Source organism: Haliotis cracherodii, unplaced genomic scaffold (genome assembly GCF_022045235.1).
Source record: "Haliotis cracherodii isolate W230 unplaced genomic scaffold, xgHalCrac1.p SCAF_14, whole genome shotgun sequence".
NCBI classification, from domain to species: Eukaryota; Metazoa; Mollusca; class Gastropoda; order Lepetellida; family Haliotidae; genus Haliotis; species Haliotis cracherodii.
This window is the reverse complement of record NW_027266269.1, coordinates 13,529,466-13,550,841: the sequence shown is the minus strand read 5'-3', so window position 1 is coordinate 13,550,841 and position 21,376 is coordinate 13,529,466. Positions and strand designations below refer to the sequence as shown.

The following is a 21,376-nucleotide window of genomic DNA, read 5'->3' as shown; positions in this document are numbered from 1 at the left end:
GATAAGTTTCAGGCACTTCGGATTGAGGTCAAAGTAACAGTGAAACATTATGTCCAGCTCAGTGATTCAAGTGTTGCATTTCCGGCTGAAGAACTAAATAATATTGCATATCTGTTCATACCCGCGTATTAAGCCGAGCCCTTGAAACAACAGCTTATTGGCTGGTAAGTCACTGCATGGAATCAGCGGTACTATAATAAGTTCTGATCGGCTTGGACATTGACAACTGACCGACACAGGTGTATTGACCCATGGTCAATACGGTCATTGGTCAAATTGATACTGACCTCAATTTCGCATTCCAGCTTGTCAATTAAGACATGTTCACATTGATCTGACATGCGGAATTAGGATTTAATGTGACGGGATATTTTTATCAAAGTTTGTCTCGGCAAGGCAGAGTTTGGGAGACAGTGATCTGACCCGGGATCACCACGGGTTGACGACGAGTCCCCCAGCAGTGCATATTGGGGGCAGTATAACTATGGCATTACCAACAGAAGTGTGTTTGTTGTTTGTTGTTTAACGCCGCATTCAGCAATTATCCAGCTATATGTCTGCATATAATCGAGTCTGGACCAGACAACCCGGTGATTGACATTATGAGCATCGATTTACATTGGGATACGATGACATGCGTAAAAAAAAGTCAGCGAGTCTGACCACCCGATCCCGTCAGTCGCCTTTTACGGCAAGCATGGTTAGCTGAAGACCTATTCTAGCCTGGATCTTCACGGATCACCAACAGTGCGAGAGTATCATGGGTACCTGTCCTACCACATTTCAGATTTACTTGGCTCAGTTATAAAGTTGAAAAAAATAATTGAGCTCTTAAACATTCATTTTTTTGAAACAAAATTGATGATCTCAAAACCAAAATCCCCTCCCTCCCCATTGAAAATCAAGTCATAGCGTCCTCATTTTGCGTGGCCTGGTTGTGTGGCAAAACAAACTCTCTGCAGACGACACGTGTACATTTCGTACGACTCCGTGTTGCACGTGCATTCCGTTTATATGTGACATCTGGCCGAGGAAACCGGAAGGGGTGGTGGCAGTGGGTGGAAATGAAAGACTGAGAACTTCCTTCTCGAATGCATGACACAGAGTCCTCAGCGAGCGAGTTTGCTCAAAGTGCTCAAACTGACTTATAAAACGACATTTATTCAGGTCGGAAAAAGCAGACGTAGATTCTGTGACTGTTTCAAATCCAATCTCCGTGAAATAATGACCGGGTCCTATTGTCTGACGTACGTGCAGCCCATCACAGATGGATTTGGATTTACAGAGAGGGCTTGGCAAAAGGGAAATTAATAGGGTTCTGGAACTAAGGACACACAAAGGCCGCATACAACAGGATTAGTTTCCACCACTTTAAGATATGAGAAGGTTAATCGAAATTTTTTATTTCATTTTTAACTTTGATTTCTGAAACTCTCCCAACCAAATTCGAAATTGTACCAAAGGAATAATAATTGAACTTACGTACATATATTTTATCAAGGCTTAAGAATTTAGAAAACAAATGAAGAACATAATTGCTGTCGTCGGTAACATCAAAGAAAGTAACTTCGTAACGGTAAAAAACGCTGATAATGTGGAGCAGGTGCCAGTGTAAGACGGACGCTGTTTATAACAGTATTTCAGCAACATGGCTGCGTGTCAGCTTGATGTAGGATTTGTTTGTTTGTTGTTTAACGACACACTCAGCCATATTCCATCTATACGTAGGCGGTCTGTAAATAATCAAGTCTGGATCAGAAAATTTTGTGATTATCATTAATATCATGAGCATCAATTCACGCAATTGGGAAACGATGCTGTGCATCAACCAAGTTGTCGAGTCTGACCACCCGATCCCGATAGTCGCAAGTATGGGTTGCTGAAATGAAATTTCATTCGGTTGAACAGAGTGAATTAGAATGTTTTTAGAAATGTTTTCTCTTGAAGGTCAAGCCAGATATAAAGGGAGGTCACTCAAGGTAGAGGGCGCTACTTCTGGGTGGGGTATATGTAAAGCCCGGGTAGTTTAATATCTCCTGTGGTGTCGCCGTTACAGTGTGGTCTGTTTATTTTATGTTTATGTCCCGTGCATTATGGTGATGAACATTTTCTGTTGTCAGGTGTTGGCAGTCTTGCTGCAAGACAAATGTCGTCACAGTGACGAGTATGGTTCTGCACAACATGGATGGTACCTGGTACATGCATGTATCGTACAGTATGGTGTTACATGGTACATGCATGTATCGTACAGTATGGTGTTACATGGTACATGCATGTATCGTACAGTATGGTGTTACATGGTACATGCATGTATCGTACAGTATGGTGTTACATGGTACATGCATGTATCGTACAGTATGGTGTTAGTGTCGTGACTGGCGTGGTTCTAAACGGAAATGAAATTGATCCATGAAGGCCCGTGCCGCGACTGAGTTTGTACAGTAAATTTCAATGCAGAGGAAATGCCTCGGCGAGTGCTGCAGGGGACGCCGCATTCTCAGTTTGTTCTCTACATCTGGCTTGACGAGGTTTTGGAAGGGAAGATTCACGCAGATTTTCACGGGTAGCTTGATGGTTGGAGCAATCTCAAATTGATGCTGGTTTAGACGTTGACTAAGAGTGCGGACCCTTACGGGCAGGGTGTGGTGCTAACAAACCAAGAAACATAATCAGGGCAAATCTGGGATTCGAACCTAGGGTCACAGGATCCTGGCACAAATCGGGGAGACAACTATGCAGGCTTAGGCAATTGCGGCGCCTTTCACTACTGTATCAAACGTGTCCCACCATAGGTCGGTAATATAATCCTTCAAAATAACTTCTTTAAACAAGCAGTATTATCATTCATTCTGTGAAAAAAATCCTTCAACTCTGCATTGAGAATATGGAGTTTGTGATGAAGAAATGTAATAATATGATAACAAGCGAAAATCTATGTCGACAAAAAAGTGTAATTAAACAAATGCATTATAAGGGAAATATTTTGAGTAAAGTCGACATGTCTTCTAAATTAAAAAGCAGACAGTATACGCTTTGAAGGATATGGCCAGATTTGTAATTGCGGGTTTGATTTAAGTCATTTATTAACACATGTTTAAAGACACGATTGCAGATACATTGAAGTCAATATCACTATTTCACATTTAAGTCTAATGACAGTATATAAACCTATCTCTCCTCCCATCAGTATCGGAGACAATATCATAAATATGACGCCCGTCATGACCGGTGTCTTCCCACCTGAATATTCATTGCACCATTAGCATTTCCCAACATGAACCCACCGCGCTCCAGACAACACTTTGTCTACCCGTGTACATAAACGCTGCGCCCCCTGTCGTAGCTGACGTTACCCTATCTTTGGTGTCAATTCCGTCGGCGCCATTTAGGACAATCGTCTCCGTCTGTTCAATCAAGGCATTATCAATCTTCATTTTACAAGTTTTCCACGTTGCCGGACATATTGGTCGCATCATATCCATATTGACGGACCTTATTTCTGGCTTTGAACGTGACGCACATTATCATGGTGATTAGCGATGATATAAATCATGATAATCATATCGACTGGACGTACAACCTGACTCGCATACTGAATGGCGTTCCTTTTCTATTTTGTATCTAACACAGACCATCAATAGAGAAATTTTGATTTTTTTCTAATTAGACAGCTTTCGATTGACCCCTGACCTCGCATTCCATATCACAAACGCTGTTTAGCACGTTCAAGTGCACACACACACCGTGCGCCTGCACCGCACAAGATAAATGAACATTTGAAAGGTTACGTCAACGAAACAAAAACGCGATCGTAAAATATATCAAGAAGACAGCCCCAACGTGGGAAGCCGAGTGAAAACACGGTCGTTTGTCTATAGTGATTAGCAATGAACTGGGGAAAAAACAGTTAACAAAGGGCACAAAAACATCCAATAGGCAGACGAATATATAGTGCATGTGCAAATTTATGTTTTATCTTGATCGGCACTGACAACAGAATAGACAGGTCTGTTCATGGGATTGTACCAACGGACCTCTCAGAAGACGTTCCCTATTTGGATTTGAAATCGGATCTCAATGGCGACGTAAAAAACAAATGTTAAAAACAGATTATACTATTTTCGGGGAAGGGGATTGTGGGTGGTGCTTTCGGTGAAATAGTTGGATATTGTGTTTTTAGAAAATTCGAAACACTGCATTTATTTTGGACAAAACGTTCCGTTGATCCGTTCCCGCGTAATTTCGTATAAACATCTGCTGCAATTCCTTTCGAGATGTCCCTAATTGCATTGTGTTAGTTATATGGGTTCGATTTAAAACAAAGTAGTTCCAGAAAATACTGGGGTAAAAAACAGCCTCAAGTCTCTTAAAAGTAAACTTGTTCACTGGCCGTTCCGGTAACTTAAATTGTTGCGGCGCCTTCATTCAGGGAATGAAATGGTACTCCCCGTCTTTAACGGCCTCTTAAATGGTCGTTCTATGACAATAACACGTTGGGCGTGGGTCATTAAGTATTCACACTTGGTTTGTAACGGTTTGTAAAATTTGAAAGGTCGGGTCAATAACGATTCAGAGATATTTGGAAAATACCGTTAATGAAATATACATTAACAGTTCACAGCAGTAGGCTATTATCTTTATAAAGCAACTGTGTCTTCATGTTCTTGTTGGTCGTACGGTGAATCTCTTTAGAAACCCATGCATATACTCACCTTTCGCGTTGAAGATTTAATGTGTTCTGTCCAAGGTGCTTTTGAAAAAATGTTTAAACACAAGTGCGTATTGTATTACGCCGCTTTTGTCAGCAGTCCAGCAATATCACGGCGGGGGACATCAGAAATGGGCTTCTCACATTGTACCCACGGACTTGAACCCGGGCCTTAGGTGTGACGAGCAAACGCTTTAACCACTAGGCTACTCCACTCCCCTTTTACGCACAGCAACATGTACGACTTCTCCACCGCAATATGTGTTCTTTACCCAAACTGGATATTTCCACTTCCTAATAATTGACACGGCAGTTAGAAAAGGGAAGGAATTTTTGAGGCGACACTTTCCATAATTGCCAAACCCAGTGGGTTGCTTGTTACGATGTCATTCGGAGGGAGCGACATATATTTGGTAGGTGCATCCCGGAGTGTTTTCACCAGTGAGAATGTAATGCCACAAATGGGGGCACGGGTGGCCCAGTCGTCTAAGGCGCCGCGATTCGCTGTGCAGAGTTGCGTCCCTTGGGCACGTCAGAAACCTATCATTGTGGGTTCGAATCCCGGTTCGCCACGATTATGTTTCTAGGTTTGTCAGCACCATACCCGTGCTCGTGGGTTTCACTGAAGTGGTAAACGTCTGAAACCTGAATCACTTCGGACTTTCCTCCCACATTAAGCTGACACGCCGCGATATTACTGGAATACCGTTAAAGGGGCGTTAAACCCAACTCACTCACTGATGCCACAAACTAGAGGCATAACTGAGTGAGTTGGGTTTAACGCCCCTTTGAACAGTATTCCACTTTTACCACGACGTGTCAGCGTGATGTTGGAGGAAAACCTGGCGTGATGCGGGTCTTAAATGTTCACCACATTGCTGAAACCCACGAGCACGGGCTTAAAACTGAAACGGACAACAATACTTTGGCCAGACGAATACAACAAAATAAGAGAAGACGAATAGTTAAGTATGTGACACTGTCAGCATATCAACCGAAACTTGTGGCATTAAGATTATTGTCATGTTCTACGAAACATATTTTCCTGAAAACAAAACGTCAACGTCAGAAAACAACCAGTCTCGATCATCCACCGAAACTCATTCTACTGGCCGTAAAAGACAAAACAGTTGTGACGTTATATCAGTGATGACAACGGGTGTTCGCAATATCTGACGTAGCGGCCAAGTCGTATTTCAATATATGAACCCAATCATATGTCTAAACATGTATACATAATCATTCTGGTGGAACATGCGGACCGTCTTCTGGAATAAGACTGAGGCGCCAACAATACGAAAGTAATAACAATGTCTTTGACACATGTAAGTAGCATTATCTCCTAAGCTCGCTGCTCAGTTTATGAGGCCTAGGAAATTGAGGTACAATCACAGAGCTTTATGAGGAGCTTACACGGTTCTCTCCTTCTGACCCTGAACTAGCGGTCAACACTGACCAATGCTCAAGAATGGAATAGTCATAAAGACGTGCGTAAACAACTGTGGCCATTTGTTCGTTGATGGTCTGTTGATAAGATGATGTTTTGAATAAGAGGGAACAAATCTGTCGATCTTAAATAAAATATTCACGTGCAGTGAAAGACAGCGTAACATGTTGTTGAGCTTCGTTGGTCTTTCTGATCAAGGCAACATCACGTGTGTTTTTGACAACAAGTAACAAAAGGCTTCTCAGCTTACATATGATCTAAGCCCACGTATGTTTGTCTAGGAACCGATGCAGTGCTGCGGTGTCATATTGCATTCCCCGGTTAAATCCTTGTTGACGTTATACCCCGATATAAAAGATTTAATACCACACATGGCGACTGAACTGTACACCGTGTTGGGAGGGGTGTGTACAGGGAGGATTCCTATCTGATTCATGACTCAATCAACACTATGTCTTGTTTAGTTTTGCATATACCGCATTTAGAGGTGCAAAATACAGCTGGCCACCGAGGCGGCACTTAACACTTTAATTGTAAGGTATATTTATGGGATGAATACAGGCACTATACCTGCAAACTTCAGACCATCATTTTTTTTTTTCTCATGTCAGTTTCATTTTGTGATAGTTGGAAAAAGCAAACTTGTTTTTAAGTAAATATTCATCAAGTCAGCGGAAATGCATATTTTCAATTTTTAGCAATTCAAACAGACGGATTCGCTAGCCAAGTGGGAGAATGAAGTTGACCTTACAGATAAAAGCATCATTAATGAGACTGTGACCAAGGATAAATACAACAATTTACTTCGTGTAATGGTTACCGGTGAAGTGGTAATACCATGCATGCATCTTCTTTTATGTCGGTTTCGCTTATATCTTTCATATCAGTGTATTGATCAAGTAAGAAATGAGTGAAACAGAGTGAGTACAGTTAGTGAGCGAGTGAAACAGTTAGTGAGTGAAACAGTTAGTGAGTGAGTGCAACAGTTAGTGAGTGAGTGAAACAGTTAGTGAGTGAGTGAAACAGTAAGTGAGTGAGTGAAACAGAGTGAGTACAGTTAGTGAGCGAGTGAAACAGTAAGTGAGTGAGTGAAACAGTAAGTGAGTGAGTGAAACAGTAAGTGAGTGAGTGAAACAGTTAGTGAGTGAGTGAAACAGTTAGTGAGTGAGTGAAACAGTTAGTGAGTGAGTGAAACAGTTAGTGAGTGAAACAGTTAGTGAGTGAGTGAAACAGTTAGTGAGCGAGTGAAACAGTAAGTGAGTGAGTGAAACAGTTAGTGAGTGAAACAGTTAGTGAGTGAGTGAGTGAAACAGTTAGTGAGTGAAACAGTTAGTGAGTGAGTGAGTGAAACAGTTAGTGAGTGAGTGAAACAGTTAGTGAGTGAGTGAAACAGTTAGTGAGTGAAACAGTTAGTGAGTGAGTGAAACAGTTAGTGAGCGAGTGAAACAGTAAGTGAGTGAGTGAAACAGTAAGTGAGTGAGTGAAACAGTTAGTGAGTGAGTGAAACAGTTAGTGAGTGTGTGAAACAGTTAGTGAGTGAGTGAGGGAAACAGTTAGTGAGTGAGTGAAACAGTTAGTGAATGAGTGAAACAGTTAGTGAATGAGTGAAACAGTGAGTGAGTGAAACAGTTAGTGAGTGAGTGAAACAGTTAGTGAATGAGTGAAACAGTTAGTGAGTGAAACAGTTAGTGAGTGAGTGAAACAGTTAGTGAGTGAGTCCATGTTGGACGCGGCAGACTGAGTGACACGCCTATATCGGGATGTGACGCCACGTTGTACACTCCAACCAGTCACGGTACATCTAGATGACGTGTTGATCGGCAGATGTCACTCTCCGTTCGGGACTCAGGGGGCAGAACCTAGCCCCAAATCTACATGGACTTCATTGTGGACATATAAGGAATTTTACAATATTTGTCGGTGTTGTCGTTCCTATCTTGTGTAACGGAGCTGAAGTTTGGGGAACATCGCACAAAAAAATAATTGAAAATATTCTTCTGTTAACGACATCTTCGTCTCCTAGAATACACCCGGTAATATGGTACTCGGGGAGTGTGGCAGACTCCCTCTACAGTCCATCTATATGAGAAGCAGTCAAATATCGGTGCAGACTACTTCATCTTGACACTCACAGATTACCTCGTTAACTGAACGTAATGCTAAAATCACTGGATGAGGTGGGAAAAAGGACAAGGGCTACATCAAGTAAGAACATTTTGTTGAGGTTAGGTTTCGGACTAGTCTGGATACAACAAGAAATCGGCGATATGCCATCATTCCTAAATGAATTTCAGCAAAGACACTCAGATAACCTGTATAGAACTGGCATTCTTCAATGGAATTATCTTCGAAATGTAATTACCATGTTCTGTACAAATCTATGTTAAACACAGAACGTTTAACAAATGACTTTCCGCATTACATTAAGAGATACTAGTATATTTCAAAGTTTAGATGTAATAATTTCCGTTTAACTGTGGAACTTGGACGACACATTATTTTAGATTGAACGATGTTAATCACATGTTCGGCAACTTGTGCAATGCACAAACGCAACTTTTTTAAGACACTCCACATAATGAAAAAAATTGCCATTTGCTTTTGTTCAAAAACTGTAAATATATTAAAGACGAATACCATGTAATATTTATATGTGAACGATATGCCACTATCTGGAGAAAGTATCTCTCGCCATATTACACTGAATATCCATCTCAAATAATATCCACACAGCTAATGCAAACAGGTGATAAGCTTGTCCTTCATAATGTGGGTTTATTCTTAGCAAAAACCTACAAGTCAAGAAATGTCATGGATGAAATTGTTATATGTATTTTGCTCAAGCATGTGTGATTTATCATGCTATATTAATGTATTATGGGCCGGTGGCCTGTTACTGAAATAAAATGTCTGTCTGTATAAGGCATTGGACAATTTGAAGGCGCGCTGACGTACATGCATTCTGCAGTTGAATATCACGGTGTGTATATAGACATCTCGGGATAATGGATTTGGTGGGGAAATCCGTTTCACCTCGGAATTTATACATGGACTTAAAACACGGAGTTGTGGTAGACACAACATCCCTGAGTGTTTAATGTAGACAGCTGTCAAGTTAGAATACACTCTGACAAGGAAATACATTAAAAAGTCACGACCAAAAAAACCCACATTTACACTTTAAACATATCAAACTCAAACAAATATCGAATATCTACCAGGACATAATAAATACTATAAACAGGATGTTAGTTGATACAAAAATATTATGATTGTTATGAACTGATCGATACGCGTCGGACAGAAACCTCGATATTGTCAGCTTCACGTCACATTTATAACGCCCCACATGCTGTCTTCACATCCGCCCGGAGAACCCAGGGTTGGATTGGTCCCCGGTAACCTATGTGTGGTGTAGAGTCGACTGAACTGGTTCAGAACAGCTTGCTCTCATCGATATTAGCGCTAAGGCGATCGTAACTCCCATACTTTAACGCTGACTTACGACCGTCGTTGTGCTGAGATCGCTTTGATAAATAGGTCGGATGACGTGGCCGAATGTGTGTTATCTTGTCGCGATGACATTAACCTTCACTCATTTTGTCAAACTAATGGTTTGTGTGGTAAGATTCGATTATTTACAGGCCTACGGGACATAAGCTGGAAAATCAATGAGTGCGGCGTTAAACAGCATTCATTCACTCACTCTACGCTCAGGGTCTGTGTGACGGACTAGCGGTGGATGGGTTTCCACTAACTCTAGTACTGAACCGACCCAAGCGTCATGCAATTGACTGAGGAGTGTTTACTTTGTAACAGGATACAGCTGGTTCGGGGCCAAACTATGTCCACGCGTCGTATCCCATGCTTGTGTTTCTGATCAATGGGGTGCATGATTCCGACAGTGCCACTCATGGGAGTTAGCTGGCTCTTGTGGCAGAACAGGGAGACCACAGGGCATAGCAGCTTCAAGACCGGGGGGCGGGCGGGGTGGCGGGTGCTGAGGTATCATCCCTTACATTGATGGTCAGAGGAGGAAGGACAGAAAACAATGCATGCAAAGAAAACAAACACATATTTTGAGGGAAAGACATTGAGCACGCGGAAGGAAGAAAACAAGGTGACTGAGAGAAAGAAAAAAAGACAAAAGACAATCTTTTCTAAGAAGGAAATAAAGACTGATAAAAAACTCAGAGGACTAAAAGACGTCCTAGACTACAGAGAAAGAATCACACAGACTATTCAGGTATAGAGTAAGTGAGTGAGTGAGTATGGTTTTACGCCACTTTAAGCAATATTCCAGCAATATCACGGCGGGGGACACCAGAAATGGGCTTCACACATTGTACCCATGTCGGGAATCGAACCCGGGTCTTCGGCGTGATTCAGGTAAATAACTAATGCTACCAAGGGAAAGCCAAGAGACACTCGGTAGGGTTGAGAACAGGAGGAGTGGTATCGACGTCCACGTTGGTGTGTCAGTATGAGTCACTATGTACTTACTTCTCGCATTGTTCCTGGCCTCTTGTAGAATAGCCTTGAAGTTGACATCCCCTTTCTTCATATCGAACGAATGGTGCCACGGCTTATACTTGTAGGTGTTACTGAGTGCCAGGTATATAGCCTCCATGGTGAAGAAACAGTTCGACTTTCCCTTGTTGGGGTCAAGTTTGTAATCACTATATAACAATCCGGCTTTCCTCCATCCAAACACTTTTATAAGTTCCAGGAAGAACTCGCCGGCCTTGGCGTAGGATCCTAACATCCTTGTCAGCAGTTTATACTCCGACTTGTCCGAGAAGGCACTGACCAATGCCCCAGAACTTAGCACAGGTATTTTCCACCGGGGACTAAATCTGGCTACAGGTGCGACCGCATAATCACAGGCCGGGCCGATAAAGACATGAGCACTGTTCTGAATGTAGAGTTCTATAGCTTCTAACGGCCCCTCAGTCTCTGAACATTGCGAATCCCGTATCACAAGGCTAATATTGTGTTGAGGTAGTACTGTCATGTTTAACATGATGTTTTCAACGGCAAGTTGTAAAGCCGGTCTAGTTTTTTGAATCACCCAGGGGTACTTACCCTGATGAGGTAACAACACCCCGATCTTAATTACCTCCCCTTGTTTTGAATATCCAATAAGCGAGGACACTATTATGGTGAAAACCCGTATATTCATTTTGATTGTATATATGTCCAGGTGTCTCATGAACTGTGTTTCCCTGCTTCGCTTGCGACACCCAGTGGTGAATGTTTCATATTGCATGTGAAAATAGGATAAACTTCCTCTTTCAAAACGTGAATTATTTCAAATGTATTCACTCAGGTAGTAATAGATGCCACGTGAGGTGAACACTATAGACTGCTTACAAATATCTCCCGTCAGACCGTTTCCAGATGTGTTCCGCTCTTAACCAGCCCACCTCTGATCTATGATCGAACAACCATACAGTGTTAAAAGATCCAAGTACATTTCCTATCTCCTCGCGGGAGAGCACTTCCTAGTCACGTGGTTGAGCCAGTGAAAGGACATAGATCGTCATCAAAGCAAGGATAAAAAATTCCATTCCACAGTTGCAACTATAAATGATCACAGTTGAAAAACTTATCCATCAGGTACTTCTTGTTCTTGTGTTTTTGCTTTGTTTGATGGTTGATGATGTAGACACGGGTGAACTGTTGATGTTGCTGCTAATTAATTGCCGCTCATCACTCAACCATTCGCAAATAGCAACTGACGGCAAGAAACACACGACAGCTCAGACTTTCACGGATTTGCGTTTTAGAACAAACCGTCTTTTAACCAGAACAGAATGATTAGAGTTCGGATATTCTGACTTTGTGAATGATCTCTGAAACGATTAGTGGTAACTTTTCCATAACAAAATGAAAACGTGTTTTTTTATAAGTTATCATACAACTTCCTTGAACATTTATGTTCGATAATCTCACGGAATACAACCCCACGAACATTAAATGAAAGGAATATAGAGAGAGCTTTCTTTCGTCTTTGTATTATAACAACAGTATAATCCTCGGATAATCCACATGGAATAAATGCCGATTGTAACTGTTGGCGACACTGAAGATCTGATGTCGAGTCGTCATCGCGAGTGGTTGATGTTTCTGTATTGCCCTCACTTGAAAGTTTACATGTACCACGATCACGAATGCTGGTTCAAAACACAATCATAGTAAATGTCTTTTGATTGGATCACAGAAAGTCACCGGGTAACACACTCATCAACATATCCTTGGTATAGGAAAGCTCTATGTATACCAAAGTTCCATTATACGGTTATTTTATTATACGTCAACGGTCGTAACTAATCTCCAACAAAGTCAGCAGGTGGGTCGTATAGCATTTGACACAAATATTGAAATCATCCCGTGAAACTATCACGGGATGCTGCTCTACCGACACAGGTGAACACAATCAGGACACAATCAGAACATAATCAGAACACAGGCCATAGAAACACACCCAGCCAGCCCTCCGTCAGTGGAAACTGACTTCCTTATGCTGTGAGCAATGCATGCTTGCTAGGGGGAAAGCCATTACATAGAGTCTCGGCTCTCGCGATATCTCTAAATCCCATGTGACTTGACGTTGTTCAGATACCATTAGGATTCTATGCTTGTCAATTCCAATTGTAGAGCGTCATTGATTTGCTTTAAACTTATTTCTTAGCCGTCTTTCTCAAATAATTACTGATACTTATACGAGAGAGAGGTTGGTTAATACCTCGTCGGTACCAGTGTTGCTTCTGGAAACGTGGAAGCTTTGAAACTAATCAGAGAGGTAATTTGACATTTTCTTCTGTGAATCACAGACAAGACTATCTGCAAAGACTGAGAAGATAGTTATCATTTGTTGGCGCATATTAGCTATGGTGGATATCAATATTGCTATCAATGGTGATCAATTGTCAGTACTGGTATCAATTCATTTCATTATATAGCGTGATATGTGAGATGTTTTTCGTCTTATAATTTTGCGACCCTGATGTTGTAGAACAGGTATTGCATGTCTCTAAAATGAAAACCTCAATCAATCTTTCATTATTATAAACATAAATATCATGAAATAGTATTAATATTAACAGAGTACCTGAGGTAAGCGCGTCACCATGCCATCCAAACAAATTATACAGAATATTTCACAATATTGTCCCATCCCGACTTGTTGAAAAACGCTGTCGTAAATAGCACATGATTAATCCAAACCCTGAGGATAACTTGCTCTCTATTGTTGTGGTTTGTGGTGTCCGATCTGGTGAATATGTCACTCCGTCATTTGATGATCAAACAACTTGAAAAACAGTCGACATAATGCACTTAGAATACAGCGCGCGTTCCAGCTGGTGCATGTTTTCTCGAGCAGTCACACATACCCCTGCGTGAAAGTCTTTTGTGTGGACATTTCTCCGCCATTCATGTCACACGAATGCGACATTGAATCTGCAACACTAAACCCTTCCTGAACGAATATTATAATCTTGAAAGTGGTCGTTCTGGGCTGGTACTTCGCTAAACTGCGCCCTGACAAAGGATACCACATCGGCCGAATAATTTGAGCTGTGAATTTGCTTGTCATAGAAATGTTCCTCTATATATCCGCCTATATATCGGACATGACACGCCACCTCGGCTTTATATCTCTGTATAAACAGGTACGACAACAAAGTCACACTGAAAACAGTTTTCATAAAGTATCACCCATTAAACTATTCGCCGCGGTATTCAAGGGCTCTGATATCGAGCAACCCGGGTCTCACAAAATGACGAACGCCGCAATGTAATGAATCCATAAACGGCAATTGAAGGGATTAAGTTGGCCAACAATGTTGTACAATAGTACGGTGGGGGTAGCTCTGGTTTCCTTCATTCAGACTGTCGGAGTAGTCCTCACAGACGTGGCGCACATGGAACACATTCCCGCATACAGGCCACCTGACCTTTAAGTCGGGAAGGTGTCGACTCGGTTGGTGTTGTTAAAGGAGAATAGCGCCCATAGGACGATTCCTTAATCACTGGTTCTTGTAGGAGACATTCCTGCAGGCGTGGAATAGCTATAGACGGCAGACAGTGCCTTGCATTAGTCACACGGAGAGGGTAGAAGGGGAGCGGGACAGGTGATGGGTAGATCGGAGGGTAGAGGAGATAGAGGTATAGGGTAGAGGAGATAGAGTTGTGGGGAGAGGGGAGATAGAGGTGTTGGTGGAGGAGATAGAGATATAGGGTTGAGGAGATTGAGATATGGGGTTGAGGAGATAGTGGTGTTGGTAGAGGAGATAGAGGTATAGGGTCGAGGAGATAGAGGTGTGGGGTAGAGGAGATAGAGGTATGGGGTAGAGGAGATAGAGGTGTTGGTTAGATGAGATAGAGATATAGGGTAGAGGAGATAGAGGTATAGGGTAGAGGAGATAGAGGTATAGGGTCGAGGAGATAGAGGTGTGGGGTAGAGGAGATAGAGGTATAGGGTAGAGGAGATAGAGGTATAGGGTAGAGGAGATAGAGGTATAGGGTCGAGGAGATAGAGGTGTGGGGTAGAGGAGATAGAGATTTAGGGTAGAGGAGATAGATATATAGGGTAGAGGAGATAGAGATATAGGGTCGAGGAGATAGAGGTGTGGGGTAGAGGAGATAGAGGTATGGGGTAGAGGAGATAGAGGTGTTGGTTAGATGAGATAGAGATATAGGGTAGAGGAGATAGAGATATAGGGTAGAGGAGATAGAGGTATAGGGTCGAGGAGATAGAGGTGTGGGGTAGAGGAGATAGAGGTATGGGGTAGAGGAGATAGAGGTGTTGGTTAGATGAGATAGAGATATAGGGTAGAGGAGATAGAGATGTGGGGTAGAGGAGATAGAGGTATAGGGTCGAGGAGATAGAGGTGTGGGGTAGAGGAGATAGAGATATAGGTAGAGGAGATAGATATATAGGGTAGAGGAGATAGAGATATAGGGTAGAGGAGATAGATATATAGGGTAGAGGAGATAGAGGTGTGGGGTAGGGGAGATAGAGATATAGGGTAGAGGAGATAGAGATATAGGGTAGAGGAGATACAGGTGTGGGGTAGAGGAGATAGAGATATAGGGTAGAGGAGATAGAGGTATAGGGTCGAGGAGATAGAGGTGTGGGGTAGAGGAGATAGAGATATAGGGTAGAGGAGATAGAGGTGTGGGTAGAGGAGATTGAGATATGGTGTAGAGGAGATAGAGGTATAGGGTCGAGGAGATAGAGGTGTGGGGTAGAGGAGATAGAGGTATAGGGTCGAGGAGATAGAGGTGTGGGGTAGAGGAGATAGAGATATAGGGTAGAGGAGATAGAGGTATAGGGTCGAGGAGATAGAGGTGTGGGGTAGAAGAGATAGAGATATAGGGTAGAGGAGATAGAGGTGTGGGTAGAGGAGATAGAGGTATAGGGTAGAGGAGATAGAGGTATAGGGTAGAGGAGATAGAGGTATAGGGTCGAGGAGATAGAGGTGTGGGGTAGAGGAGATAGATATTTAGGGTAGAGGAGATAGATATATAGGGTAGAGGAGATAGAGATAAAGGGTAGAGGAGATAGTGGTGTTGGTAGAGGAGATAGAGATATAGGATCGAGGAGATAGAGGTGTGGGGTAGAGGAGATAGAGATATAGGGTAGAGGAGATAGATATATAGGGTTGAGGAGATAGTGGTGTTGGTAGAGGAGACAGAGGTGTGGGTCAGAGGAGATAGAGGTGTGGGTCAGAGGAGATAGAGGTGTGGGTAGAGGAGATAGTGGTGTGGGTCAGAGGAGATAGAGGTGTGGGTCAGAGGAGATAGAGGTGTGGGTAGAGGAGATAGTGGTGTGGGTCAGAGGAGACAGGTAGTCAACACCATTAAACCTACATCACAACCTGTATTGAGTGAGCATGTTTAAACATACCCCACCTGGGACTTTAGATAACATTATTAAACCAACTTCACATGCATTATATTACGGCGATCTGTCATGCTATGTCCATTGCTATGGCATATGTGACAAGCGTAATGCATCGATCTATTTCGCTACGTCGGGAGGGATTACAACAAACTATAAACGGCAATGACAAATTTTAAAGTGTTTCCTAATTTTACCGATCTTGCATTAACTCAGGAAACGAGTTAGAAATCCTGCTGTTCGACAACAATGTACAATCCATATATAACGTTGCTGCCAAAACTACGCTGTCCACGGTTGGGTTATTCAACCAACGGCATCAGGTTTCAACCAATAATTACTGGAGCACGTGCTGTCGCTGGCACCGTTCGTATTGACCACTCGCTCATAATACACCCGTGTTGCAGAGACGCACACACCGACGACACACAACTTCCTCGGGGCTATTCTGTAGATCAAAGTTATGTCAACACTCTCTCTTAATTGCAACCGTATACCATAGATACAAGGCAATCATTGGCAGATATCACCAAAAATCTGGGAGACAGCACGCCGTGATTTCCAGGTACCTCATTAGCAGACAAGAGATGCTTGTCGCATGTTCCTAATGACACATGCATGTACATTTTACAGTTGACAAACATTCCATGTGTGTTGAAACTGAGCGTCTGGCGTCACATTGTAAGACTTAAAGTGTACCACCAATTATCTTCCAATCTAGGATGTGGACTGTTGAAATAAATGGTAATAACGGAATCAGTTTTATCATAATATCTCGCTCTAGGATAAAGGTTTTCAACGCCTGCACTTACGCCTGGCATAATTACCAAGCGCATTTATTCTGTAAATATCAAAACACAAGTTTATCAATTCATATCACTATTTTCATTATTGTCATTATTTTTCCTTTCGCAATAATATAATCACGGCACCATAAGCTAATCAATAGAATAATAAGAGCAAATTCTACACATAAAAAAATATAAGTATAGATATAAAAAATATAGTAAGATATTTTCGTTATTTTCGTTTAAGTTGTTTCCTTATGGTCCAAGACAATGTTTTGTGAGGTCAACGTTAGGCATGTACATGTGGTCATTCAGGTCAACGTTAGGCATGTACATGTGGCGATTCAGGTCAACGTGTGTCATATACATGTGGTCATTCAGGTCAACGTGTGTCATGTACATGTGGCCATTCAAGTCAACGTGTGTCATGTACATGTGGTCATTCAGGTCAACGTGTGTCATGTAAATGTGGCCATTCAAGTCAAGGTGTGTCATGTACATGTGGCCATTCAAGTCAACGTGTGTCATGTACATGTAGCCATTCAAGTCAAGGTGTGTCATTTTTATGTGGCCATTCAAGTCAAGGTGTGTCATGTACATGTGACGATTTAAGTCAACATGTGTCATGTACACGTGGCAATTCAGGTCAACGTGTGTCATGTACATGTAGCCATTCAAGTCAAGGTGTGTCATTTTTATGTGGCAATTTAGGTCAACATGTGTCATGTACATGTGACGATTCAAGTCAACGGGTGTCATGTACATGTGACGATTTAAGTCAACATGTGTCATGTACACGTGGCAATTCAGGTCAACGTGTGTCATGTACATGTGTCGATGCAGGACAACGTGTGTCATGTACATGTGACCATTCAGGTCAACGTGTGTCATGTACATGTGACCATTCAGGTCAACGTGTGTCATGTACATGTGGCCATTCAGGTCAACGTGTGTCATGTACATGTGGCCATTCAGGTCAATGTGTGTCATGTACATGTGGCCATTCAGGTCAACGTGTGTCATGTACATGTGACCATTCAGGTCAACGTGTGTCATGTACATGTGGCCATTCAGGCCAAGGTGTGTTACGTACATGTTGCGATTCAGATTAAAGTGTGTACATGAGACGATTTCGGGACAGAATATGTCTCAAGTATCTCGTGTTTGTTGCAGGAGCCAGCACATTATTGGAACAGGCTGGTCAGGCCCAGGGACTAGGCTGACCTGCGTGTCATCCGTTCTTTGGCGTGGATCGCTCGGTGTTCATACTTTCACCCACTGGTTCATATGGTTCGGATTCGATTCTTGAGTATTAATTATCACAGACCGAGAGCGTTAAGCACATATACTTCCTCATAGTTACAGTAAATCCAACAGGCATTGCTGAAAAGGCAAATTTATAGTGAAATAAACCGGAACATACAACTATGTCATTTTGAACTGCATATGAACATTCGCTGTCATTGTACACTGAATAAAAATAATATCTATACTAAGATAGAAGGAAACTTCTCGATATACCTGCCATGTCCATCATTATTCAAAAATCAAGTCATGAAACATTTTGTCATCCGCATTTTACAATCACCACGAACAGACACAGAGACAGATTTTGTACACGATTTGCAGGAACTGACTGTAGCTACCAAAGCATTCACTCAAACAAGAGAGGTTTCGTCAGGCTCATATCCACAATTAATCCCCCTTCAATCATGGTAACGTAGACCGGATATTTGTAAAGGGCAATATCCGGTTGGTATTCCACGTCATCTGTCGCTCTGCAGAGCAGAGGGTATGCACCTCCTTATAAATATTCATGCAAGTCCATTTGTAAGTGATCATTTGTTTGCTATATGGGGCTACCTTGCTATGTAATATCCTTGGTAGACGTATCATATTGATATAAATGCGTCTCGGGTATTTGTATGAATTTGATTCGTAGTTTACGCTTATAATAAAGCAGATATTACAAAAGGCTCGTGAGGTTACATCAATATCGACACACACGTTGCGGAGCATGCAGCAGGAGCTAAAGTTGAACATGATATTTGTAGGATAACCTGTAGCCATTGCAATATGTAAGTTATTAAGTGAGTTTCCCCCACAATGTGGAGTACATGCAGGCATGACGTAGATTCAGTTTTCTTTCATGGCTGTAATGAATCGGATGGACGTTCGTTCTGTGGTAGTGCTACCCCACAATGTCCTCACTTAAACAAGAAATCTGACTCTCCCCTGCGAGTTTCAGTCATGTAATTGTATCTTAAAGTCTGTTCATGCTCGTCAGATAATGCTCCCTCTGAACTCCCTGAGCAGTATACTAATGATATCTCCAAATTCCCTGTGCCTGGCTAGCTGGTTTAAGGCGCTAAAGCAGCAACGGTGCAGCCAGCCAGCTATCTTTGTGTCTACTCTCCGCTGTGCTCATGAAGCGATGATTCGTGAACAGAGATGGCGGTGTTGGAGGGAGGGGTATTTTCTATAGCCTGAAATCTATCCTTCCCGTTCACTGTGCAGACAGTCCACGTTCAGATACAAGGAATGAGTAAAACTCAACGCAACTGTGAACAATGTTGTAATATGCCGGCGTGTCTGCTTGCTTTGGTCCACGTTCAGTAAGTTAGTAAGGAGAGTTCTCTTTGGCGCATGTGTTGGAGTTTTACGGGTCAGTGGAAGATCCACAGTCTAATCGGATCCAGATTTGAAATCCTGGCCCTTCCTGATGAGAGGGAAAATACGGCTAGCTGACATGTAACGTCATGAGAGGGAAGATACGGCTAGCTGACATGTAACGTCATGAGAGGGAAGATACGGCTAGCTGACATGTAACGTCATGAGAGGGAAGATACGGCAAGCTGACATGTAACGTCATGAGAGGGAAGATACGGCTAGCTGACATGTAACGTCATGAGAGGGAAGATACGGCTAGCTGACATGTAACGTCATGAGAGGGAAGATACGGCTAGCTAACATGTAATGTCATGAGAGGGAAGATACGGCAAGCTAACATGTAACGTCATGAGAGGGAAGATACGGCAAGCTGACATGTAACGTCATGAGAGGGAAGATACGGCTAGCTGACATGTAACGTCATGAGAGGGAAGATACGGCTAGCTGACATGTAACGTCATGAGAGGGAAGATACGGCAAGCTAACATGTAACGTCATGAGAGGGAAGATACGGCTAGCTAACATGTAATGTCATGAGAGGGAAGATACGGCTAGCTGACATGTAACGTCATGAGAGGGAAGATACGGCAAGCTAACATGTAACGTCATGAGAGGGAAGATACGGCAAGCTAACATGTAACGTCATGAGAGGGAAGATACGGCTAGCTGACATGTTTACAACGTCATGAGAGGGAAGATACGGCTAGCTGACATGTAACGTCATGAGAGGGAAGATACGGCTAGCTGACATGTAACGTCATGAGAGGGAAGATACGGCAAGCTGACATGTAACGTCATGAGAGGGAAGATACGGCTAGCTGACATGTAACGTCATGAGAGGGAAGATACGGCTAGCTGACATGTAACGTCATGAGAGGGAAGATACGGCTAGCTGACATGTAACGTCATGAGAGGGAAGATACGGCTAGCTGACATGTAACGTCATGAGAGGGAAGATACGGCAAGCTGACATGTAACGTCATGAGAGGGAAGATACGGCTAGCTAACATGTAACGTCATGAGAGGGAAGATACGGCTAGCTGACATGTAACGTCATGAGAGGGAAGATACGGCTAGCTGACATGTTTACAACGTCATGAGAGGGAAGATACGGCTAGCTAACATGTAACGTCATGAGAGGGAAGATACGGCTAGCTGACATGTAAAGTCATGAGAGGGAAGATACGGCTAGCTGACGTGTAACGTCATGAGAGGGAAGATACGGCTAGCTGACATGTAACGTCATGAGAGGGAAGATACGGCTAGCTGACATGTAACGTCATGAGAGGGAAGATACGGCTAGCTGACATGTAACGTCATGAGAGGGAAGATACGGCAAGCTGACATGTAACGTCATGAGAGGGAAGATACGGCTAGCTGACATGTAACGTCATGAGAGGGAAGATACGGCTAGCTGACATGTAACGTCATGAGAGGGAAGATACGGCAAGCTAACATGTAACGTCATGAGAGGGAAGATACGGCTAGCTAACATGTAATGTCATGAGAGGGAAGATACGGCTAGCTGACATGTAACGTCATGAGAGGGAAGATACGGCAAGCTAACATGTAACGTCATGAGAGGGAAGATACGGCAAGCTAACATGTAACGTCATGAGAGGGAAGATACGGCTAGCTGACATGTTTACAACGTCATGAGAGGGAAGATACGGCTAGCTGACATGTAACGTCATGAGAGGGAAGATACGGCTAGCTGACATGTAACGTCATGAGAGAAAAGATACGGCTAGCTGACATGTAACGTCATGAGAGGGAAGATACGGCTAGCTGACATGTAACGTCATGAGAGGGAAGATACGGCTAGCTGACATGTAACGTCATGAGAGGGAAGA

The 21,376-nt window shown here is 42.7% G+C and overlaps 1 protein-coding gene across 3 annotated transcripts in view; it reads right to left on the bottom strand.

Moving 5' to 3' along the window:
- The window catches only part of LOC139461013 (atrial natriuretic peptide receptor 1-like), a 206,362-nt gene that overhangs the window by 100,900 nt on the left and 84,086 nt on the right, over positions 1 to 21,376 (bottom strand). The window contains exon 1 of one of the 3 annotated variants that reach the window (XM_071242486.1): positions 13,270 to 13,478. The exons of 1 other annotated variant lie outside the window; for it this stretch is intronic. Coding sequence is in view for 1 of the 2 variants with exons in the window: in XM_071242483.1 (XP_071098584.1) it covers positions 10,659 to 11,424 (766 nt within the window). In the remaining variant the exon portion in view is untranslated. Of the gene's footprint in view, positions 1 to 10,658; positions 12,602 to 13,269; positions 13,479 to 21,376 lie in introns of those variants that run through there. One more of the 3 variants, XM_071242483.1, reaches the window with a different exon arrangement.